We start from the raw sequence: 25594 nt of genomic DNA, 5'->3' as shown, positions 1-25594 counted from the left end.
ATTCTATAGGAAACATGAATAAATAACGGTCAAAACCTTGTAACTCCATTGATTCCCTGAAATTTTTAAATTAAAATTACACCTTAGTGTGTGAAATTTTGTTTGGTTGAAAACCCGTGATTAATTACCACTTAATCATTTCATAATGACTTCCCCGTAACAATTATGAGGAGAACTATGTTTTTCACACAGAGCTGGGTTTAACTGTTTAAGAAGTAATAAAATCCTGCATTGAATGATGTTTTCTCTCAAAAAGAAGACAAAATAAAACACATGAAACAATGGCAAACCCGTTGTCGAGTCGCTAGCAGATTCTACATGTTGAAGTTTCCTCCCATTACCGTGCGGGTTCAGTGAACTAGAAAACCAACCTGTAATTTATGCGTGCTAAATAATAGTTCCACCAGCGAGGGTGTAAAAAATTTAGTCCACGAACAAAGTAAATGAAATCCGCTTCTGAGCCAGTCCAGGGAATACCTTTCTAATTCAGTGACGAAAAGCGCGAAGGAAAAAAAAAGAAGGTAAAGAGCATTTTCTAGAAACATTTGGAAACTTGAATTTAGAAGTTATTTTTCTGGCAAGTCAGCACAACTGATGCAATTCCGTGCCATTAAGTAATTAATGTTTTTGGCACATTGTTGACCTATTCTATAATAATAAATGAACACACGTGTTGAATTACTTATGCTATCTCTCGCTCCTGTGGATCACTGTTTCCTTGCAAGATAGAAGACCCCGAGCCTTAAATCCGCAACTTGTGATACACAGTCAAGGTAAGGCCGCAGAGAATTTGAAACTATAACCTTATGCTCTTAAGTTAATGATATAGAATTTGAACATCGAGTCTACATGCTTAGAATATTTGTTTTGTCTTTAAGATTATTAGATTCCAAATGTTTTGAAAATACGTTTTTAAAGGGAATAAGATATAATACCTATGCTGTATTCGTCAAACGCCGAGAGAATATTTTTACTGCAAGTCTGGCATCTATGATCCCTATTTTCAAACAAATGAGGTTGGAAACGATCAAAGATGAGTCGAAATGACGCCAGAGGGCTTATTGTTATGGCGAGTCAACAGGACGGTTTCACGTTCATGTGGATTAATGCAAGTTGCTGTTTACATCAACAGACACACCATGAAGTACTGGATTTATTTATGTGCTGTTCTTCTATTAACGCTTGCGTCTAGAGGTGAGATATTTTCCAGTATTTTTGACGTTCATCAGGTTTGAATAATCGATTAAATAAGGACATGTTTACGGTACCAAAGAGGTGATGGTCGTTTCGATTTCCTGGGTTAATTAGTTGTGGTCTTAAAACGAAGCCTTTAAATCCATGATTATACCAGTATACTGTGCTAAACACATGACTTTTGTTTGTATCACGGGCTTTCACTAACATTCCGCAAAGCAAATGTGTCACAGTAACTCAGACAGCTTTTACAGCAGGTGCTTTATTCGCAGTCACCATTGTGGTGTCTTTTTATTTTCGTTCATTTGAGGCTAATATAAAAGATATCGTGAAGACACTGAGCCCTTTTTGTACAATAAAAACCTTGTCATTGGTGACTTTGATGCACAGAAATCGATCTCAGTAGTCAAACATTATAAACTTTGGTAACACCTTGAAACGAAGGAGACACTAAAACTTCATCAAATCAAATTCGTAGTACTTGCCATTTTTGAATTATAATCAGGAAGATAGGTTGACACTAGCCTAGGACTGTCCGGTTTATCTCCAGTCACGCTGTGATTTCTCCACGGGAATCAGCAGACACCATTGTGCACTTGAATTGTAAATGTAATGGAGGAATTTTCGGTGGAGTTTTATAAACACCTTGACTTGTCTCAAACTGACTTTGATCTATCTAGCAATAATTCCAAACGAGATGCCTTAACCTGTGGGTGAAATCACCTTTTCAGAGAATGACAAAACTATTCCAATTAAAAGTTGTCGGTGACTCGTCTAAAGAGAAACGTCGTTTTTATCACAAATGTGTTATCACATAAAGAATCAAACAACCGAACTCTCCATAACAGTTCACATAGTATCCAAGCTTAGTTTTGTTCACTCTATGTTATACTCAGTCGAAACAGAAATTTGACTATGATAGAAGGCTTATACTGAAAATTATCTACTGGGCAATATTTTCTCGATCTACCACCAAACATTAAGGACTAAATCTGAAATGATTATATGTGTGGCACTGTCAGTTAAGCTTGTGGCTTAAAGCGGGGTTGGCATATGATAAGGTAAAAAGTATTTGTCATTGAATCATGGAAGACGATTCTGCTGGTACCTAACACTTTACACTGGTTGTCTTTCCAAACTTATTTACGGTGTTGTCACTTTTAAGCGTTGTGTCCAGTTTTGTTTAAGTAAACTGGTTGCCCAAGTTTGACCACTTCTCACTTTGGAGACGTTTCAGTGATTAGATACATATTACAATAAATTGGTGTTCATATGGTTCAGCTGTTTTATAATTAACTTAAACAGTAGGTACTTTACAGAATTCATGGTGCATTAATTGCTTTAGCCACTCAATCAACATAAACAGCGTGGTCACCGAACTAAAAATAAGGCTATTTTTTCCTTATTTCAATTATCAGCTTGAGAGAGAACACTGTATCTAGAAGTAAGACATATTATAGCAAGACCATTCATGTATCAAAAACAAAACTATAAGCTTCGCTGGTAATTGTTCTTATCCTTGTTTCTATCGAGTTATCGAAACACTCGTGAAACTTTGATAGTACTCGTGAAAGAGGTTGGAAAAGGTATAAATATGGTTATGGAAATCTATTGTATCTTGTTTTAAAAGGATAAATGATGGTCACCTGCGGCTTGCGAAGCTTGGCGCTGACACTCGAGAAAGTCGTATACGAGAATTCGAGAGTGTTCGTGCAACGTAACCTTTCAGTTTCTCCCGAATTTCTCTAGTGTTCTCATAAGGCTACGTGAAATTTCCTATTTCTTTTCAAGGCCGAATAATTAAAGCAAAAATCAAATAACAACTTATAATAAGCAAGATACAAGGCCTAGTTGCATCTGGCGAACAAGAATACATCCAGGCTTTATACTTGTGAAGATAAGGAAAACAATAACTCTGGCTTTTTAACTGAGGCCTATCTTTGAATTTTTCATTGCCAACTGAAAACTCCACGTGCATAATACAACATAGGTCGTTCTGGAGTGATTGTAGAGTTAGCCGAGTTTTGGTAAGATAACTATATTTAGTAATACAGGAAGAATGGAGCACTATCGGATAAATCACCATTCCAGATGTGACCCGTGCCTTCCCCGGAGACGTTCACTCGCCGGTGCCGGACACTGAAGTATCACCCGTTACACCAGAGACGCCGGAGACCCCAGTCACCAAGGAAACACCGGAGACCCCAGTGACGCCGGAGAGTCCCGTGACTCCTCTTACACCGGAAACGCCAAGTACCCCGGTATCCCCCCGGACGCCGAAGACTCCAAGGACACCCGAGACGCCATTAACGCCATTAACGCCTAAAACGCCGGAGTTCCCATTCGTGTTAGGGTCAGATGGTTTTATTTATCGCACTGTACCGTATCTTTTGGTATTCCCGCATGAGATGCCACGCATGCCTAGTGCTAGTGATTTACCGGATGTCCCCACGGTTCAGGACCAATATGATGTTCCTAAGGCTCCCAAGCCTCCTAAGCCCCCGGAACCTCCCAAAGCCCCGGTCAGAAAGAGAAATAATTTGATGAAAGGTAACTACATGCAAGAGAGGAGTCTCATGCTCTCTTGATACGTGTCGTTAAAGGGGAAGTGTCATATGATGTAAATTAATGGCTGGTATGTGAAAACAACTAAGGAACTTTGTGTGGAACTGAGCTTTTTACACAGTGGTCCCTGGCTACTTCCTCTGTTGGGCTTGATAACTAAAGTTCAAGCTGACTTTCTATGATTCTCATGACGCTTCTCCTTTCGGTCGGCGTCCATGTAGTTACATAACGTCCTGTTCATAGATTAAGGATCTGCACTTGTACTGGGACAGTGCTGAATTCAAAGGACGGGTTATTATCATGTTACTAGACCTTTAAGGTGTCTACATTCAAATCCGTACAACACCTCTCTATACACGAATCATTTTATATTTCTTAATGTAAGATTTAACTTCAAATTTGTTTGTTGTTATTTGGGTTGGCAATCATGAAATTGTTAAACTAAACAGGTTGCTGTTACAAATTTAACCTTTCACCTTACCTTACAAATTTAACCTTAATGGTTTCCCAGTTGAATATAGTGATAGAGTTGTGTCATCAGAGTAAATATGTCACGTGACATATATTTAAAGTTGTTAATACATAGTAGCAAATAGAAGTCCCAGGATGAGCCCATCAGGTGTTTTTGTTGTAAGTTAATTGCTGGAAGAGCACTATAGACGTTTAAACAATCTATATTATTTTCTTGAAAAGATACCAGTTTTACCATCTCACTTCTGAGCCACTCATTGTATAGTTTACTAATCTTTTAGGTAAAAGGTCATAGTTTATTACTTCAAAGGCCTTTTCAAGTCGAGGAAAGTTTAAGTAAGACTATGTCGTTCTCCCCCTTAAAAAAAAGGTCATAGGAATTTTGTCAGTGTAGCTTCGGATGATTTGCAAGGACGGCTTAGTGATTGAATAATCGATGTAGACCTTGACAGAGTGTCTGGGTGACGATGCTGGAATATTAGTTATAATACTTAATTTCGTCGATTTCGAAATCTTATAGAAATTCAGCCCGTTTAATTCTCAACTATCAATTTACAAAACGCGTCATTTGTCGACGTCTCTGCTTCAGTTAAACTCCTTCTAGAGCAGAGTATGACGTGTTGAATAGAATTGGAATGTAACTCGCACAATGTTTGCTGCAACGACAATGTTGCAAGGCATGTTAGACCAGGCGATATCTCGTTCAAACATGATGATTGAGCACCTTGTGACCAATTGAAATTGTGACGTACGATGCACCAAACATTGCTTAGTGCAACATCTCATGCTGTCTTGCTTTCTTCGTACAGGTTTTGCCAGGAAACATTCAAGTAAGTAATATTTAGTTAGTTTAGTTTCAAAACATTCATATTGAAGAACTGTGAAATAGAGTTGAAAACATTTTAGGTCTTGCGCGACAAGAAAGCTCCATAGCTCAAGGATTATTTTACCTGACAATTGAAACTCAAACTAAACTCTTTTTCAGAACCCAATTAGACAATCTGATACAATAATTTAATTTCATATTTGCTTCATAATCAGGGTAGTAAATTTCTAACATTACAAAATTAAGCTTTTAACAAAGTGATTTTCGAACAAATCTGCTACTGCACGTAAAAACTTGCATTCTCAATTAATTGACCCCCGTCCAGTTTATTTCCTCTTGGTATGTTTTATGTGGTCCTCTATCTCACACGTTAACAATTTAAACTCTTTGAAAGTGAGCGCAGCTAACTGGATTTATATTGTAAAATGCATGTAAACTTTTCGTGAGGTAACTCTTTTCACGGTGCGGTTTCGTTGCATGGCCAGACAATATTCGTAGAGGAAAGTTCATTCATCTCTGTTTTGTTTCTCATTACTTGTTTTTCCACGAAGAAAAGGAACATGTAACACACAAAGAAAGCAAAAAACAGGGAGGTAAGTCCTCTCGTAAGTTAAGAACTTACACAACTTTCAGTGGAAGAAAGCGTCTTCTCGCCATTTGTTCATTCCGAGTAAACTTGAAGTTTCAATTGCAACTTTGGAATCGTGACAGTTAGAAAACACCACCTTGTGAAATAATAAAAACTGGATGCTACCTAAACAAAGGAAGACATTGTAAGTGTCGAGGAGCCACTTCAAGTTTCTTGGGATGAACATAACTGTACTTTTCGTGCATGTGCATGAGTTTTGTGTCCATGCATTGAAAAATACCAGGTATTGAGTAGCGTTGGGTCATCACAAAAACGACACAGTTTCCTTAATTCTGTCGTCCTTTGGCAACTTTGAATCCTTCATTTAAAGTGAGCTTTGGGAAATATTGATTACAAGACATTATGTTCATAAAGCAGCACAGTTCACACTAAACGTCCATACATCCCATCTTTCATCAATTCAAAACTGACAGTTTCATCGTTTTTGTGATGATTAGTGCTTGTCAATTCCTGTTGAACAGTCATCGTAGTCTTCTCTCTTTCACCTGAGTAATAGCTCGTTCTTTTCTTGTGGTTGACCAATATAAACAGGGCACCACCGCCATGGAAATATCATACGAGGTATGTCAAGCACAGAGAACTCAAGCAAAAAATCTGACGATTTCCAACAAGGTTAAAAATTAAATTTGCTTTATGCATGCCTGAATACAGTTGCAGTACTGCAACATTCCAGAGGTCAGTTTTATTTTAAGATAATTTTCCTCATTAAACCCAAGTCTTACTTGATATCGCATCGGGTGCACCGGGCCCTTTACAATGAATTGCAAACGATATATCCTCAGAGGTTTTCAACGTCCGTCATTGTAGTAAATACTGGGTTTATGAAAACTGATAGGGTTAAATTATATTTGTCAACAACAGGAGAAGATAGTACGTTTCAAAGGTATAGAATTTTCTTGTGTAACTTATGCTGATTGGTTGTAAATCATGGTACTTCCAATGCAGATTTCCCATAGAGCAGTCCCTTTTATTCGCTCGCCATTAACGTTTTCTAACAACTCCTCTTACCGTGTAGTTTACAATCGAGAAGACGTTTTCAATGATTATCTTTTTATTATGAATAGTTGATTGTTCTTACAAACATAGCTGACAGGGTTATAGAAACAGCAGATATTGGAAATTTCTATCGTTAACTTGAACTAATAGTCTAAGATAAATAGGAATACGTCATGATACTTCTTAGCCTTTAGTTTTAAGAGTCACCGGTTTCTAGCCTAAAAAACAGGTACGCACGAGGCGGACATGTTTTCTTATCATAGTTCTGTTTCCTTCTTAGTTCCAGGACTGATGGATGCTGGAGGAAGCTTGGGAGGAGGTGAGAAAAAATGAATGGGGAATTCGTCTCCATCCCGTGTCGTCGTCCTATTAATAAATAGCGATTGAACTAGCTCAGCAAATTGTCACGCATGTCACATAATTGCCACAAAGAGCTAAAGTTCTGCTTTTCTCGTTTCAACATTACACGATCGCAGCAAGTCTCGTTCACATCAAAATCAGTAAATAGGTAACTTGAATCTCACACAATGAATCGACTTCCCACTTTATACCACGTATCTTTCTTGTCATGAAAAAGAAAGCGTTGTTTGAGAAGCCAGTTACTCAGAGGAGTACAATGCAATGCTACAACCCACTCGAACTAGATTTATTTTACATGACTCCTCTAGTTATAAATCAGGCCTCTTTTGGCCACACTCTCTGAGGAAAGCGGTCGAAGGTAGTGTTAAGAGATGCGGGGATTCTGTCGGAGGAAGGTTTTTGTTTTCCGCACTGAGAAGTTAGAGTGGACTCAATGATTAGCTCAGGCAATACTCCAAGACACTTTCTGCCACAAGTATCTCACTTATCTTAACACATTAGGGCAATATTCTTCAATATTGATTCCAATTTGCATCAGGAATGAACGGTATGGGAGGCGGCATGGGTGGAACAGGTGACCTCAGCATGGGCTTTGGTGCAGGAGCCACCTCGATTGGTGAGGGTGGTGGAGCCACCATGGAAGGTATGCCATCACTAATGGGTGGGCCCATGCAAATGCCAGGTGGAGGTATGGCTGGACCAGCGGCTTCAATGCAAGGCATGGAGGGAGGACCAATGCCGATGCCCATGGGAGGAGCTGGAGGCCCATCGGAAGGTGGACTGATGTCTAAGCAGTTTATCGAAGGAGGAGAAGGAGGTATGTTTTACTCGATTCTTAGTCGGGATGGGACGAGAAACAGCTAACTGGTAAGTCGTCCTTGTTGATAACCATTCTCAACTGCCGCCAAAATCAAACGAAAAGTGTCACGAATTGTGGTTTCTGAACTCACAGAGAGCGAGAAGTGTGAGGGAAATAACAATTGCTGGAATGTGATTGTTCTAAAACGTAAGTGTTGCAAGGTGTAGAAAACGGATACGTGCCATTGCATCAGTCTCATTGTTTTGTATAGATCTCGAAGCAGCGGCTTTTTTCCTATTTCTGATACATGGTTCTCAATAATATCCTTTCTTTTAGGCATGGGAGGTGGCATGCACGCAATGCCAAGCATGGCCGGAATGGGCGGTATGGGAGGAATGGGTGGCATGGGAGGCATGACCTCGATGGGAGGAATGGGTGGCATGGGCGGAATGGGAGGTCTTGGAGGCATGGGCGGTGGAATCGCTGGAATGAACATGGAAGGAGGTAAGACCATAAACACGTGTCTTGACATAGAGGTAGACTTACTCCGTTGCGAGATGGTTGAGAAGGGACCAGCCTTTAACATTTGCAGACTGCAACAGCGGAGAATACCCTTACTAAAACTAAGCTCAAGCCTACAATCCAACGTTACTCCTAACGCTCTGCATCTAAAAAGTCTAAACCAACCGTTACAACAACCAATAAATTGTACTTTGCATTCCGAAATTTGGAAATGTGCCGTTTACGACTTACCATGCCGTGCAATTTCATCTATTTGACTACTGACGATTTCATTAGCGCCCTTTCGACTTTAGTAGAATTATAGTTGATGAAAACTCAGCTGCAAGTTGCAGCAGCTGGGTTCCATCTGGTAATAGTCTTCTAAATTTATTTGCTTATGATTTCTACAACAAACATGAGAGAAATAACATGTGGGAATGTATCTGGAAACACTGTCGTGGAAATAGCGGGTAATAGCGCAATTTGGAACTTTGACAGTTGAACCAGAGATTATCTGACTACTATCATGCAGCCAAAATGCCGATAGCTCAACTTACTGAAGAGCTAGCTTTAATTAAGAGCCAAGCGTGTTTAAAGGTCCAGTCCACCAAGTAAGATCTCAACGTTTCATGTGCAATCCCAATCTTTCCTTAGGGATGCCTAACATGGGAGGAATGGAGAATGCTGGTGGTGCAGCCATGTTTGGCGGAGCTCAGGAAATAGGAGGCCAGATGGGAAGCCCCATGGGTGGTCCTATGCAAAATGCTCTTCAAGGAGCCATCGGTGGAGGAATGCCAGGAGGGGCACAGAAACGCACAAAGATGGGAAAAGTACACAAGTTACTGAGTAAACTTAGCAAGAGGAAGGAAATCAAGAAACACCACCACAAACACTGAGTAAAATGAACAATGACCGACCACAATAGTATTGGCACATTGACCTGTATGATTTTAAAATAGGGTATCCCAGTGGACATACCCTTAAGCATTTGAGGTCGCGGAGTTCACCTGGTCCTTAAAGGATTGGAGTAACATAGCATGATGATTCAAGTCATTCCCAAAGATTATTGACAGAACATTTTCAAATGCAGCTCTTTTCAATTTTAGTTCGTTCAGCTGGGATTGGAGACTGTTGTCCTTGATCATCGCGTCAGTGAAAAATGTCTTATCTTTTACAGAATACTAGAAAAAGTTTCAGCAGCTCATATGTGAGTGTTGTATTAATATGAACTGCCTCAGAGCATAAAATAATAGAAAAATAATTTTTGTTGAAATTGTATTGAAAAGAAAACGTTACTTAAAAACTGTGACCAGTTTCTTTACTAAGTTAGTGGGTGTTCATACTGCCCAAGGTTATCCCTCTTTGCTGAAATGCTAGTCCATTGCAGGTCTAAACCCAGCGTTAAATTTTCTTGAACCCGTTTGTTCACCTGAGTGGAGAAGCACTGTAGGACTGCGTCTTGCTCAGGAATGCAATGTAGTGACCCCGTTAAGGGCTCACGTTTAAACCGCTCGTTCTGAAGTCCAGCGTACTATAACACGTCTCTGAAGGGACCATTCATACCTTGGGTTAATCTTTCAAGCGAATATGTGCACTATAGGAGTGCTACCGCACTGGTGGTTATCCCTCCAAAAGCAATTTTCTCCATTGTGTAAGTATTGTTTTGTTATTAGTAGTTTTGGTCGGAACGATAACACGACGACCCTGATTTGGGCTAAGATAACGGACGTCTGCCTAGTCTCAGTTAAAAAAAAAAACATACGTTAAGCATATGGTAACAAATACCAAACACTTCCGTCGGAAGTGCTTTCGCTTTTTAGACTCCCTCCTAACCCCACTATCTGTCCCTGTGTCTCCAAAACAAATTGGGAAAAAGATGAGGTGGAGGATAAGGAATAAAGAAGGAAAACATATAAGAGGATGTGGAACCAAAGCCACAGGCGGGTGATGATTAGAAAACAGAGGACGAGGAGGAGGAGATGGAGAGATAAAGAGATAAAGAAACGGAGAACGTAGGTGCATAAGGGAAAAAATAGAGTAAGGAAAGCAAAGAAAACAGAAAATGAAGCGAGGAGGAAGACGATAAGACAAAGACGAATTAAGAAGGCATATAAGAAAAGGGCCATGACAATCCCGCCACCGAACACCATAAGGAGGGGAAGGAAAGTGAGACGTAAAGACAAAAGAGACGAGGAAAAAACAATAGAGAAAAAGACGAAGGCAACAACAATGCCGGCGTCAACAACAACAAAGATGGGCACGAAAAGAAGACCACGAAGAAGGAAGAGGAGAAAAACGACAATAATACCATCAAAATTTACATTTATTGTAACAAAGCAATGATATAAGATGTTTCAAGACTCGTATGAAATAATCGATATAATAATCTCATAAAAACTTTGTAAAAATAAAGAAAAATATTTCCAACAAGGTAGGAAAGTCAATTTGAAACATTAATGTAACGTAACTAAAACAAACAATTAATACCTATTTTTCTTGCATGAAAAAAGTTTCGAAAATTGATTGAAGTTTGTTTTAGCAGAAGCGCAAATCCCTGCCTATATACTTGGCTAAATCATTAATTTATAATCGAATTAAATAATTAACTCAGCTCATGGGAAAATCCAAGAACAGTTCAACCTCTCTCATATGGGCACCAAAGGGTAGAGTTGAGTATCAGTAACATGGACGTGCTTTGCCATAGAGATTACATAATTGGGATGTATAGAGATAGCAGAGAGGTGCCCGTATTATGGAAGTGTCCTAACGAATGGTTGGATAGTCTATAATGAAAGCCAGATAATCTATGAAGAGAATTTAAAGAAACATTATCCTACTCAAATACGTTCTTGGTTGTTGCATAAAGCTCGAAACACCCAGAGTTGATTAAATATTTCGTACACTGTTCACATTGTTTCTCTGGGAGAGATTCTTTACAATAGGGGCACTCATTCCATCAAGAATCTAGTAAACTATTTAACGGAGCTCAGTCACGACATTTTGAGTTAGTTTGACCACGTACAAACCTGAAAATAGTAGTTTACTAAGATAGAGAGGTACTAAAGAGGTAGTCATCAACCATAAAGGAACAAGGTTGATTAAGCATGCAGTACATTAACGCGTTTTACAAACGACAAACTTGAAAAATTTAGTCTGAACTTTTCAAGATGCACAAACCGTGACGCAGCTCCTTTAATACTGAATTAGAAACAAATATAATAGTGCAACACGCAACAGATGCTAAAAAAAAAATGATTAGAATTATTTTGAAGAACCCACCAATGTTATATAGAGCTCAAAGAGCATGGTTTACTACATGGTCCAGCCAATCCATTGCTGCCTACTGCTCGCACAGTAAAGGAGTACAAAACATTCTTCTGTATTACGTGGCGTAACGTACATGCCATAGGAAGAGGCATAGCTTTCATTTCACCGAGTTTAATCCACCGGCCAGTATGGTTCTGCCGTAAACGTTCATCCTTGTTTTTCAAAAACACGTATACCTCAAAGAGGCTAATGTCGGTAATTTTGTTGTCAGGAGGCAGGTCCCACATAATCACAGTATTTCCGTTCATGATACGTAGAGCAAGACGAGGTACCGGCAAAGGAGATGTATTTAAGGGTGGGGAAGGTTCGTTGTTTATTGCAGTATTCTTATTGTTAAATTCTACTTTCGTCTTGGAATCAACTGAGACTCGACAAACGCCCTTCTCATCAACATTTTCCTTGAACAAAGAACTGGACGACGGTAATGTAAATGACGCTTTTTTGATCTCTTCAAAGTCTCTTACGATAGGCGTTTCCTGGAAAGTGCTGTTAAGGTACACAAAATTTTGTTTAGGAATCGCTTTAGGATTAACCTGACACTTCTGATATTGTTCATCTTGGCCTACTTTATTAATCGCTTGAGCTACTCCACCCATGCATGGGCCATCACTTGCTTCTAACTTCACATTAGCATTTAGGACAGGCACAGACGCCGGTAAATCTCTCTGTCCTTCACTTAATTCTGTTGACAGTTGATCTTCTGGGAGATTTGTTTCGGGCATTTCCTGAATTTTGGTGTTACATGTAGCCTGCTGGGTATCACTGAGATCTGTGACAATGCCGCCAGTTGAAGAAACTTGTGTATCTTCCTCCAGTTGTATTTCCTCCATGGTAACATCAGATGATAATGGAACATGTTCTTGGTCATTGACTGCATTCTCTTGTTCACTTTTGCTTTCATTGTCACTTCTATGTTCCTGTTGATTGCAATGAACATCAGCACTGTGCACTGTGGCACACGTTCTAATACCTTCCAGCTGGCTATCCTTAAAACCCTGTTCTCTGTCATCTGAGGTCTGGTTAGGTTCAGGATCACACTCCATATTCTGGTCTTCACTGTTCACATTCTTTATTGGAGAATCAATGCTTGAGGTGTTTGTGTTCACATCACAAGTATCCTCTGTAGTGTGTACATCTGAGCGTGAGCGAACACGTCTTGCTGCAGCCATTCGTGGTATAATAGGAGACATCATAGCTGCATAAATGTCTTGGGAACTGTCATCATTTTCAGCATCATCTGAATCTTGTGGGTCTTTATTTTCAGTTCCTTTAGCGAGACCTGATAGACAAGGTGAAGAGCAATCTTGCCTATCTCCGACACTGTTGTCCTGTCCATCACCATCATCATTGCCTTGCTCTTCTTCCTCAGTGGCCGGAAAATATTCAGTTTCTTTTTCAGCTGCATTGCCATTTCCATTACGTACATTACGTACAGACGAGGGTGGTTCATTTTCTGTTTGCATCTTGTCAAAGTCAGTATCTAATACATTGTGACTTGAAGGAGAAACTGAAGTGTCTTCACTGGCTTTGTCCTGATTACGAGATGAACAACAGTTGTTGTTGTGTTGGTCCTTCACAAGCCCTTGGGTATCTGCTCCCTGATTTAATGATACTGTTTCTGCAGAATTATGTTCAGGATTCCTGGAGTAACGCTGGAAAGATTCCTTGTTTGAATCTCTCTCAGACGAGGCAGTGCTTTCACTCATTCCTAACATTTGCTTTGACTCTTGTGATTCGGTAGTGTTATCTGCCTTACAAGTACCATCCGTTGATTCAGCAAGGGAGTTTGATGATACACGCCCAGTACCAGAAACATTTTCAGTTCTAGCGATTTCATTCTGTAAGGTTAATAACTTCTTAACTACATCCTCTAATGCACCACTCGGGGTTTTGGGTGGCACCTTGTAAGGATCGTTATCAATAGAGAGATGACACAAGGTATCTTGCCTTGGGCTTTTTTGATCTTTGCCGTCTGTTTGCCTTACGACTGAACTTCCCGAATGGCTGGACCCACCTGCATTTCCTGGAGATGCACCAACTGGTATATTTGAGTCTCCTTCTTGACTGAAACGAACTAAGCGTTTCTGTGTACTGTTACTGAGGTTTTGACTGGGACTCACTTGGCTGGGCAATTGGTTTGCAGATGTATGGCAGTACAATGGGCTCTGTTCCGATACAGAAGACAAGGAATTTGTGCTACGGTCCGCATCTGGAGGTTGTTTATTTGAAAGCGGCGTATTCCTACTCGTCGACAACTTGCTCAATTGATGATCCAAATATCGAGGTTCTTGTGTCGTGGTAGTTTGCTTCTGCTTATAAGTGCCCTCACTTAAGCTCTTTTGTAGCTCGTTGTTAACAAGTTGAACTTCATTGTACCGAACTAGAGCTTCAACGTGAGCTTCAGCTCTTCGCTCTAGCGCGTCTTCAAGCAGTCTATCTGCGAGGTGATTATCAGTGCTTGATGTTCGGGAGGATGATGGGGTCTGATCAGACTGTTGTCCAGTCATCCTGGTCATATTGTTCTGTTGTACTGGTTGGGCATGTAGGTGTGCTTGAGAAGATTCAGGCTGTGACACTTCATGCTGTATACGAAGTCCCCCTGTTTGCTGTGGGGCAGCTACTTGATTGTGGCCCACTCTACGTTGAGGAAATGTTCCAAATGGTTGCTGCAAATTTCTTGATAATGCGGAGCTTGTTCGAGTGTGCGACATTGCTTGTGACCCCTCAGGTTGCGGCACTTGATGTTGAATACGAAGTCCCCCTGCTTGCTTAGGGACAGTTCTTTGATTATAGTCCACCCTGCTTTGAGGAAATGTTCCTAGTGATTGCTGCGAATTTCGTAATGTGTGTTGCTGTACTTGTGACCCTATAGGTGGTGATGCTTGATGTTGTAAAGGCAGTCCCTCTTTATGCTGTGGGGTAGTTACTTGATTATAAACCATCCTACTTGGAAGAGATGCCCCTAATGGTTGCTGTGGGTGTCTTAATGATTCTGCCGTAGTAGTGGTAATTTGACGTCTCATGCCATCGGCGAGATGTAGCATGACATCTCGAACACCAGATTTAGCATTTGCAGATATCTGCAATGAACTAGTTGGAGTCGTTTGTTGCCGAGTAGAATGTTGCAGTGCGCCTACAAACTGGGCAGGTCTACTGTTGTGTGATGTACTCTGAGCAGAAGAGACGGTTTGATGTGTTAACGATGCACTACTGTGTGCCAATAATTGATTTTGTGTAAATAATGGACTTAATGTAGCCATATTTAAATTTAACCTCTGCCCTGTTGATTGGTTCAACGTATCTGGTCGAGTGGCCTGTTGTGTTGACAGGGTGTTGTAGTTTATTGCATTTCGTTGAATGGCGGTATTGTAAACACCACTATAAGCAGCTGGGTTAGATCCCACAAGTGCTTGATTGCTGGACATCTGCGTGGTTGTAAGAGAGGATACGGGTATCAATTGATTTTGAGGTACTTGCGCATACAATGCTGCACCTGTTGGTTGACAGATATTGACTTGAGGAGAGTTAAGAGTAGTAGCATGGGGACTTGCAACGTTATTATAACCTGTTGTCTGCAAAATATTTGCCAACTTATGCGCCAACATCTGCCAAGTGGTATGTCCTTGTTGCGATTGTACACCCAGTGGTTGAGAAACTGTCACCTTAGCACTCTGCTGTTGGAAAGAAGGAGTTTGGCTGTACGATAATTGAACTGGATTTGATGCCTGAGTATGGTTAGGAACTTGCACTGGAGCTCTCCCTTGGACGTTGGGCATGACAATTCCTTGAACTCGAGCAGGGGAAACACTTTGTGTTGCGCACGTTGCTAGTAGTCTTGCGTCCAGTGGGGGATCAGTTTGACACGCAGTAGACTTCATTTCATTTGAAAGATCAACTGTCTGGCATCCAGTTGAAAATGATAGGATAGTTAAGTCAGGAGATGGCTCTCGTATCCTCCTCAAGGGTGATGTTGCTCTATCAACAGCTCTTCCTCGGCGGAGGCTCTAAAAATGATACAATGAATGTTAAGATCACAAAGTTTTTCTTCAAAATCGCTAGGAAACAACCAATTGAGGTGTTGATGGATTTCACACATCCATGGTAGCTTTAGACACTAAAAAAACCTGAGCTGGATCATTTTTTTTCCCGCAATATTCAATAATTAAAGCACTGATATTTCCGAAAACAGCGGAACTCTCAGGTACTTACTAAGTCCATATTGATTTGAATTCCTCTTGAAACAGTTTCATTTTTCACCTGTAAATAAATTAACAAGATTCTGAGATTGGTTTACAAGAGTTGAATACCCAACCTCTTTAATTCTTAGAAAAGACAACGACAGATACATCTATATTAACCTACAAAAAATAGTGTCTATTGTTACTGAAGCATACATGGATGCCTGTAGCCAATCAGTGGAACGAGTGCTTACCAGATAAACACTTATTCTATTACACAAGATTACCAGAACCAAACTTTAAAACGATGCCTTGACAGTCCGAGTGTCCTCGATGTTCAAAAATGTCCAAAAAGTTCCGATCCGTACTGTACAAGCCGAGGATTAAAATTAAACTTATTTAAGTGAACAAAAAAAAGGGCTAAGTTGACGTAATATATGCGAAACACGAACGATTGCAACTCTTACACAGAAGGATTACGTAACGCAAAAAAGTCTACTCAAACACTAATGACTGATTGAACGCAATTGTCTCCTGTTCGACGAGTACCAGTTGAAAACAAAGTTCAGTCTTTGAGAACTGAGCTCACAATTTTTGTTCTGAATTTGTTAGGCAACACAACTTTTTAATTCCTACTTTACCATGATGGCATGATAGCTGTTGAAGTACTCTCAAGTGCTTGTACTATCATTTGATTTGATAAGAATCAGGAATTCTCGAGGTGCTTTAATTCATGAAGAGTTACCAATGGCAGCCCCTGCTGCTCTGACTGTAGCATACATTAGAGGTGTGTACATATGGATCCATACCTTGGATGAAGGCAGCAAGTCATTCACAAGGTCCCTCAGTTTTACACACTCTAAGAGAAGTTCTTTATTTCTCTCTTCTAGATGTGAAACTAGTTCTTCTAGTTCTGTCCTGGCTCTTTTTTCTTCAGTGACCGTTGTCAGTAAGGTATTCATGGCCTATATTGTATCCATTAATACAAAAATAATGTAAGTATGCAACAGGCCAAAAGGATGAGACTTAAGAAAAATAAAGAATGCCGTTTACATGTACACCACATTGTTTGAAAGGCAAAGAAGCTCCACAAACCTCTAGCGTATTGTAGTCACTTGAATAATCAATCGTGCTATCTCCTGCACGTACTTCAGCAGATCTCGACATCACACCGCTGCTTTCTTCAGCATTTCCATTTTCAGCCTCATTCTCATCTGGCAGAGCATTATTGGAAAGCTGACCTAATATGTCACGGCTACCCGGGGAAACACTTCTGGGTTCATTTCCTTCCTCTGGAACACTCGTCGTCCAAGGTTGCAGCGTTTGGTCCGTTTCATGATTTACTTCTTTATCTTGCTCAGAGGCAGTAATGACATCGGCTGCTTGACTGTCGTTATCAGATGATGTCTGAGTGCATCCTATTTCAACCTGCATACAGGTCCTCGACACAACATCAGGATGGCAAGGTACTGTTATACAATCTTCCTCATGCATTAAAGGTGATAAGCCATTGTCAGAGGAGGGGAGCTCGTTTGAACAAAAGAAATTTTCCTCTGTTGACACTGGTCCTGATAAACCCTCAGCATTGTTTAGTTGACCTCCTCCCTTGCAGTTAATGCTTTTGACATTGTCCTCATCAGAGTGCACTGCACTATCCTGTAATGGACTGAGGGATGATCCATCTAAGAGGTTTGTCAACCGGTGTCTGATGGGACTCTCTTCCACTGTCGTTACTGGCTCTTTCACGACTTTTGTTGTCTCTGTTGATACTGTCTCTATTGTTGATGCACTTGGGGAGGTAGACAGTAGACTCTCTTCTACTGTCGTTACTGGCTCTTTCACTACTGTTGTCTCTGTTAATCCTGTTTCTGTTGTTGATGCACTTGAGGAGACACTGGTATTCACAGTAGCAACATTTTCCTCGTCAACTTCCTTGTTAGCTGTTAATGGTGCTTTCAGATGTTTTGAAGAGATTTTTCGTAATCTCTCCAACTGTTTTTGAGACAATTGTAGCCTAGGAATTGTGACTTGCAACCGAGGCCTTTTGCCTGTTGGTTAAAGTCAAAGATGCAATGATTAATTATATCACAGATGACTAAGGTATAAGACAAACAATTCCACAACATCTGGATCAGTCAACCAGATTAAGAATAATGCTGATTATAAATCAGAAACTAGAAATGCAACATTAGGAGTTTCATTAAGGACCAGCCGTCCAATTTTGCTTGCCATCCATCTGGAGGAAAGGTTTTCTCAAAGAAAACTGCAGTTCAAAGTGTTTTCCCTGTTTGTGAAAACCAATTGCCTTCCGGCTGGAAATAGTAATGAAACTCCTGAACAATATGTTTGCCAATTATAGGATACATTGTACACTGCATATCACAACCCTGTGGGTGTTGTTTTCCTTTGACGATGCATTTTGCCTCTGTCAGTACTCTCACCAAGGAAAAAAACTCATAGTTCCCCTTGGGGCCATGCATTCAGTGTTTATCATAAGAACATAACCCACAGGGCTTGAAATAATTTCTGGAGAGTCTCCTGATACGATTACCGGCCAAATTCATTTTAGCTCTGTCATGTGTCATTTCTGGTTGGTCAAATTTATAAGATAAATAACTCTTAAAACAGGGGCCCATGAACCAAACTGGTATTATATATTTCCAAAACAGTTGTTGCCTAGATTTTATAGCACTTTAAAGCACTCATTGTCAACAGTAAAAATAAATTACAGCAGCAAAATGAAAATAAGCTTAATAGTCTATTAATAGGTACAATGTCTGTAAGACTAACCTGTAACACATTAAATAAAGTTATCATATACATTTAATTCGTCCAGTGCCTCTAAATATGATGATTTCTGGTGTATACATCACGGTGTGAGATCTTGAACCTAAAACTCTGCCGGTAATCCATGTTACTCCCCATTACAAAAGAAGAAAATTTGTATTCATCGAGAAAAAGCTTAGTAACCAGGCATTTTAATGCAACAGATAAGTGCATAGATAAACTTGCCAAGAGTGGAGTAATTATTGGTTTTATAAAGTATAGTTCCTTTGCATTATACTTTGATTATATTTATTCTGTGCTGAGGAATTACTTTATATGCAGGGAGAAATGTGAAACTTGAAAATTAACTAATAAAAGTAAAAATATTTCTAATTTTGTGACTAGAAGTGTGCAAACTCTGGTGTCTGTTTCAATGGGCAAATTGTAAATAATTCTAGTTGCATTTCACTCGGGAATTCAGATTAAAGTTCCAAAATACACAGCAACTCGCTACATACTAATAACAACTGAAAAAACTGAACAGCATGGAAACTTTAATTTATTTCATTTTCAATACAACTGAATGTGACTGGTCAACATGACCGGCAAGATGAAAGATTCACTGGTCAAATTCCCAATCAGTCCGAACATTGTCAGTTGACCAACCGTTATTTCAAGCCCTATAGAAAACACTAATAGCCTTAAGCCAATTGACGACTAGTACAGTATGTGTTGCTTGAGTAAGTTGGTGCAAAAGATACTAAAAGAAAACACCAAACAGAGGTTGCATTAGGAGGCAGTGTGGCCGAATGGTTAGGGTGCCAGACTTGAAACCTGGAGGTCGCGTGTTCAAGTCCTGCTCTGACCACTTAGCTGGAGTTGTTTCTCGGTAGACCCTAGTTCAACTCCTTGGTCATGCTTGTAAATAGCCAACTGGTCTGCCTCCCGCTGGTTCGGATTTTTAAGCCTATTCGGTTAGTTGACATATTTGTTTCCTTCATTGCATGCCTGTGAACTAGCTAGTAACAGCTAAGCGCATTGACCACTACAAACAACATTTTTTTTTTCGATGCTACCACATTGAGTCTTCAACTTGCATTCAACTTCTCACTTACACTTAAATGCACTAAAATTATAATCTGGAAGAAATTCTGTATTGCCTCTTAAAAATAACCACATGAAGTACAGGATGATTCATTAAAATTCTCACCTTTTCCATCACCATAACTTGATTCATCAAAATTAAGTCTGCAACAAAATAAAACATGGTCATCATTATTGCAAACATGTGGCAGCTATGCAGACTGTACTAAACAAAACTAGAGCTGTCTGAGTTAAATTTCATGACATCCAGGCCCAAAATAACAAATGAAAGAACAAATAAACATTACATGAAAATCAAACATTAGTAAAGCTTTGTCGATACCTCTCTGCACAATCAAATATAGCAGACTGAACTTGTAAACAAGAACTTCAGGTAAAAAAAAGTTAGATTTTAAAATCATCTACAAGTAACTGCAATTTTATTACAATGATGCTTTCTATAAACTTGGTAATATAGATGTGGCCCATCTAGATTAGCCCAAGCTACCTGCAGGTTCGCACTGCTGCTATTGTCAAGCTCTTTTAACTTAATGTGCAAATATTCTTGTAAAATTGTAAATATGAGAGTCATAACAAAGTTGTTGTTGTTGGCATGCATTAACAACTTCCCACACATAGTTCTGCTGTATGAATGTGCTATACAGTCTTGAAAATGCTGTCTACTGCCAGAGTCAATTTATAATGAGAAGGCAGCCTGATGTTTGAAAATTCAACTGTAATGAATCTTTTTTTACAGGCCTACACGGATAACAGTGACCTTCTGCACAAGCTCTCATAGGAGTGGTCCTTTGAGGAAAAGAGAAGTCCACCAAAGAGCATTACATTGACCTTTTGATTGATATTCTTCTCCACCCCCTACCCAAAAGAGACAAACGCAAAATGGATGCTGTTACACTGTAGAATATTAGGAACCTTTAGGTTGGACTAGAGTACGAAATTGAGTTTGAGTACAATTTCGAACAAGTGGCGCTTACAGAGCCCTTGCACTTCATGTTGGTTTGTGATGTGATAATGTGACACCTGCAAACTACAACTGAAAAGTCCTACTTGTACCCAATGGGAGGCATGGTGGCCTCATGGTTAGTGTGCTTGTCTCCAGATCGAGCGATGAGGGTTCGAGCTCTGGTCAGGGACATTGCGTTGTGTTCTTAAGCAAGACACTTTACTCTCACAGTGCCTCTCTCTACCCAGGTGTATAAATGGGTACCAGCGAACTTAATGCTGGGGGTAACCCTGCGATGGATTAGCATTCCATCCAGGGGGGACTAGAAATACTCCTAGTCACTTCATGCTACAGAAACCAGGATAAGCTCCAGCCTGGTGGGCCACTTGGCCCATATGCAGACTTTAACTTTACTTACTTGTACTCAGTCTTGATACATACTCAAATTTAAAGTCTCTTATGGTAATAACTCCCTTTTTTGATGTCTTAACAAGTTATACTGTCATTGTAGACATTAAGTAAGCACCTCATAGTTTTTCTTGCCTGTACAGGGCTGTGAGACTGATAACATCATATAAGGAGTGTGTATCATCTCCAAGTCAATACATTTAATTCCGCTTATATACTTATGTATTCAGAATATAGCACTCACTTCCGTTTTGTGGATCCAGTCAGACTCAAATCTCTTTCCATTCCTAATCCAAACCTGTTAAAGAGTAAAATACTTATACTTAACTTATGCCAGAAAATATCCATGCCACTCCTATCACAATGTCATGTCAGAGACTGCCACAAGTGTTCAGGCCATGTTGCTTGTTAAATGCACTATTAGGCTTCAGGACTTTCTCACTTTTTGCTTGATTTTCCCCTTTGCATGAGGAATATTTTGTTCAAAATCAGGGCAAAACAAGTCTCCTATTTATTTTATACATGTAGATACATGTATTCCTAGCAGTCACACAATAGCTGATGCAGATTACTTGAAAAGACTTTTATAGAATGCTGAACATAACATGCACACTTATAGGGACAAATCTCATAAAATAAACCATTACCACTACAAAATGTGCTTCTGATCAACTTCTGATTGAGACTCTTCACATGAACTAAGGAAAAAAATTACTTTTTCGCAAACAGGCCTTTGACTAGAAGTTAGAACACTCCTGTGCTTATAATTATGAAGGTAATACTTTTACAACATTTTAAACAGAATTTTAGAAAAACGACAAAACCTTTGAGTTTACAAAACATGTTTTGACAGAAACTTCTGTCATCCTCATTTAATCCAAGTACAAAGCGATGGTAGCTCGATTTATAACAAGTAGAAAATGCTAATTGTGATAAATAGTAACAACAGAATGAAGCAAAGCATGAAAGTGCGAGAATTAAAGAGATAGTTTTAGATTAACATGGTGTAATTGTTGATTCAAAGAGGGTTGTTCTATATGAATAGCATCTTTTAAGTTAAAAACTGGTGGAGGCGTGATCCAAAACATGGAAACAATCTGTAGAACACAGGGCACGACAATGTTCAGAATTTTGCAGATGTTTGAAAAAGTGCTTTGTACTTGGATTAACTGAGGATGACAGAAGTTTCTGTCCAAATATGTTTGTAAACTCAAACATTTTGTCGTTTTCTTAAAATTCTTGACTTGTCTACTACTATCAAGACCCTTTGGAAAATTTTAAACCAAGCGAAGGAAAAATAAAAGCCTGTTTCACTTGAATTTATATACTATTGGAGTCCTGTGCACTGTCAGTATAAACTCTACAGATCCAATCATTGGTAGGGAATGGTGGAATAACTTATTTTACTTGAAAAGTTAAGCTTCAAAACTCAAACTGAAACGACTGAAAACTGCTCAGGGTTGAAACTACCCAATAGAAAGAGACAAAAATTTCTTTGATGTCCCCAACATGATGCAGTGTTTCAAATTTTGTTGCAGACCTACTGTAAAGTTCATGTAGAGGCTCCTCATTAAAACCATAGACTCGGGTAGGATAAAAATAGAGCAAATTTATAACAAATGCCCTATAGTGTTTTCACAACAAAGGTGATTTGCACAAGTGGTTTATTCAAGAAATGACTAGTTGAAATAGAGAGATCATTTAAATTTTGTCCCACACAAGGGGCCATGACATTTGGAAGACAAATCCTCAGTACTTATGCCCTCAGATCAAATCGTTTGGTTATGCTGGGGCAAATCGCAGACACAATTTATAAATATCGAACTGGATAAAAGGTTAGTCAACCATATTCATTCCTTACAAATAAAAGACCCATTTATCTGAGCACGCCATGAATACAAAAATACTTTTAGGTGATAAAGAAAGCTGGCACATACTTCTGTATCCAATATATGTATTACTAAGTAGAGAAACTGAGCAGCAGAGCAAGTTGCATCACATCTGTTCGTCGCAACAAACCTCTCGGCAGCTCTCGTTAACCATTACCTTTAGTGTCACATTTTGTAAACAAAATATCCCCGATCGCTGTATTCACAGCCGCCGAATTTGCGACTTCTACAAACCTCCAGATTCGCTTAGTTCTGACCAGTTTAACCAAAGAACAACGGTGGAATGACAGAGCAGGTTCACAAAGAAGAACAGACCAACACGCAGTTCACAACATCAGTTCAGCGAAATTTGACAAGCGCGCCAAAATAAATTAACCCTGCTCTTGGCGACGCGCTTGTCGAGGAATCCCAGCCTATGTCGTGATAACTTCCAAACTCGTCCAAATCATGACTTAAGTCTCCATTAGTAGTCAGAAACCTTTGCACTACTCAACAAAACGTGTGTCGAGAAATTCAATTCACGCCGGAATTAAATACAATCGGCTACAGAGCGAGAAAGTTCAAACTCTATCAAACCACCGTGCCCTCAACCATGCGTGTCGCCTCGAAATACAGAGTGCTTTTGTTTGGGAAGCTTTTCCGGACCGCACTCTTTCACTACTTATTCATAACATATTATATGACCGGAACTCAAGCGAAGTATAAGAACAGTCAGGCGGAAAAACGCAGAATCCTTACCTTTAGAAGTGTACCGTGAATCGACTCACTTGAAAACATTTCAGTCGTGACAGTGAGCACGTGACAGCATCGATGACGTCAGATGCGAAGTGATTGCTCAATGTCATCATGACGCGCCAAATTTCAAAGATGAGTCCTAAGAAGATCTCATTTTGTTGCGCTAAGGGGAAATAAATAGTTTCGCGACGTTCAGGAAACACCGTAGTGCCCTTGTAAGTTGCTGGACAAACAAATCATCCAATTTCAACTGGCAGGTGCAGGATTTGCATTTGAATGAGTTATCACTTTGACCTGAAAGGCTGAAAACCCCTTATAAATCAAGGCTACGAGGAACAGTGAAATTGTGAACTTTTTTCTGGCTCTAACTCATCCTTGACAAGGCCAAGGTCTGGCCAGCTCAGCCGTTCATGAAAACAATCAACACATTTGAAAACAGGCATAAACCGGCAGGAAAAGCCAGTCCGGCAGTCGTCAGTCAGTCATCTGGACATGGCGGTCACTGGCGTACGTTTTCAGTCAGACACATCTGATCGATATAAAACCGACACTTAAATGCGAAGAGCGGCTCAAAAAACCTTAAACCATGACAATGAAAAAAAGATTTACTGGTACATTTTTGGTCCAGTTCGGGTGAATATATTAGGCTGGACTCAAATTGTTACAAGTCAATCAAAACTATGACAAACGAGACTAATGAGGTCAGCTTTTGTTATATACACTAATAGTAATTTTTACCTTTATAAGCTTATGTTGATTGCCTTCTTTTCCTTTGAATGTTCTCTCCTAATTATCTTAGCGAAACTTAAAATTTTGCTGAAAATGTCAATCAGCCCACGACTGCTTATACTGACTACCTTTTGTCAGCTTGCAATATATCTTAAGATTCTATGAAAAGGTGGTATCAATGAAAACAAATGATCATTGTTTCATCAACCATCCTGTATTTGCATCCGCGCTTTCAATGAATAGCAGCAATATCTACATTTCTCTTATTCATTTTATGTCGGCTTTGTATCAACAAACTACGAACCAATATTATTTTTAGAAAAGACACTTTAATCAGCCCAACTGAACGGAGAATGGCGCAGATTGCGCAAAGGAAAAGAGAACATTGTAATTGTAATTTTTACTCCTTGTGCTAAATTGTTAAAAGGAACAAAAGCGTATGGCCTTATTGGCAGGTCAATTTCAATGAAATGCCCTCAATGGTACTGGAGCTCCACCCCGTGGTCGACGAGCGAGTGATGCTCGAGCAAGCGAGGTCGTCCTAAAATACGAATGGCGCGCAATTGACGTGTGCTCTATCTCTAGTTACGCCGCTCCCAAATAATTCTCGTAAGCTAACACGATAAAGGGCACTATAGTTCATTTGTGCTTCTGACATTTGTAAAGATAATCTTTCACTTACATTGTTCCCAAAAATACATTAATGCTGGTAGATCCCACTCGAAAACTAAAAATGTAGCGCGCTACGTAACGCACAATGGTCAACTCGGAACCGTTTATCATAATATCAGTAATTTCGGCGTTGCTTGATTACACACTGCAGAGGCTGCATGCAGACAGGAAAGGAGTCGAAAACCCCGTAAGAAAAGTAATGGTTTTCAAAGGCCCCGCGGCTGATTAAACATGGAGATTGTAACCTTTCGGCAGTGTAAATTTGAGTCAACAATTTTTTTTAATAAACACTCGCCATTCATGTTCTGTTTTAACAAAGATTAACACATTTTTATTCATTTTCTCAAAATAAGATGTAACTTTCCTGCAGAATCGACTCAGAATCACAAGCTATTTGTCCTTGACCCTGTACTCTCGATCAAAGGGTAGGGTTAGTGTTTCGGTGATTGGAAAGGAAAAAAATTGACAGCACTGGAATCAAC

At 39.6% G+C, this 25594-nt stretch overlaps 2 protein-coding genes across 9 annotated transcripts; one reads left to right on the top strand and one right to left on the bottom strand.

Annotated features, from left to right (window-relative positions):
* The first annotated feature begins 729 nt into the window (after nucleotides 1-729).
* On the top strand, nucleotides 730-10578 carry LOC145489000 (uncharacterized). Of its 5 annotated transcripts, none has more exons than XM_081467882.1 (9): nucleotides 730-773; nucleotides 1133-1194; nucleotides 5040-5060; nucleotides 5608-5649; nucleotides 6237-6266; nucleotides 6982-7020; nucleotides 7600-7878; nucleotides 8197-8364; nucleotides 9016-10578. In XM_081467882.1, the coding sequence occupies exons 2-9, from the start codon at nucleotides 1140-1142 to the stop codon at nucleotides 9255-9257; spliced, it is 876 nt and encodes a 291-aa protein (XP_081324008.1). In that variant the 5' UTR covers nucleotides 730-773; nucleotides 1133-1139; the 3' UTR covers nucleotides 9258-10578. The 5 variants fall into 5 exon arrangements, with proteins under 5 accessions (XP_081324008.1, XP_081324006.1, XP_081324010.1 ...); XM_081467880.1 differs by having other exon boundaries at nucleotides 6237-6317; XM_081467884.1 differs by lacking the exon at nucleotides 5608-5649.
* Nucleotides 10579-10666: 88 nt separating this feature from the next.
* LOC145488999 (uncharacterized) lies at nucleotides 10667-24391 on the bottom strand. 4 transcript variants are annotated; one of them, XM_081467877.1, is made up of 7 exons: nucleotides 23025-24390; nucleotides 21332-21385; nucleotides 19843-19880; nucleotides 16962-17914; nucleotides 16676-16831; nucleotides 15898-15945; nucleotides 10667-15692 (listed from the first exon to the last, which is right to left on the bottom strand). In XM_081467877.1, the coding sequence occupies exons 2-7, from the start codon at nucleotides 21370-21372 to the stop codon at nucleotides 11646-11648; spliced, it is 5283 nt and encodes a 1760-aa protein (XP_081324003.1). In that variant the 5' UTR covers nucleotides 21373-21385; nucleotides 23025-24390; the 3' UTR covers nucleotides 10667-11645. The 4 variants fall into 4 exon arrangements, with proteins under 4 accessions (XP_081324003.1, XP_081324005.1, XP_081324004.1 ...); XM_081467879.1 differs by having other exon boundaries at nucleotides 23211-24390; XM_081467878.1 differs by having other exon boundaries at nucleotides 23715-24390.
* Between the last annotated feature and the right edge of the window lie 1203 nt (nucleotides 24392-25594).

Source organism: Orbicella franksi, chromosome 6, assembly GCF_964199315.1.
Source record: "Orbicella franksi chromosome 6, jaOrbFran1.1, whole genome shotgun sequence".
NCBI lineage: Eukaryota > Metazoa > Cnidaria > Anthozoa > Scleractinia > Merulinidae > Orbicella > Orbicella franksi.
Note: the sequence above shows the minus strand (reverse complement) of the source record. Positions and strands in the feature narration are given on the sequence as shown.

What these genes read in the sequence shown, in the direction of transcription:
- LOC145488999 (XM_081467876.1), bottom strand. Translation starts at nt 21,435, where the DNA reads ATGGATATTTTCTGGCATAAGTTAAGTATAAGTATTTTACTCTTTAAC. An exon ending in ACTGGATCCACAAAACGGAA is followed by an intron (nt 19,881 to 21,331) that starts GTGAGTGCTATA and finishes ATTTTGTTGCAG; the next exon opens with ACTTAATTTTGATGAATCAA. An exon ending in GTGACTACAATACGCTAGAG is followed by an intron (nt 16,832 to 16,961) that starts GTTTGTGGAGCT and finishes GATACAATATAG; the next exon opens with GCCATGAATACCTTACTGAC.
- LOC145489000 (XM_081467880.1), top strand. Translation starts at nt 1,140, where the DNA reads ATGAAGTACTGGATTTATTTATGTGCTGTTCTTCTATTAACGCTTGCG. An exon ending in TTTTGCCAGGAAACATTCAA is followed by an intron (nt 5,061 to 5,607) that starts GTAAGTAATATT and finishes TTTTCCACGAAG; the next exon opens with AAAAGGAACATGTAACACAC. An exon ending in TGGAGGAAGCTTGGGAGGAG is followed by an intron (nt 7,021 to 7,599) that starts GTGAGAAAAAAT and finishes AATTTGCATCAG; the next exon opens with GAATGAACGGTATGGGAGGC.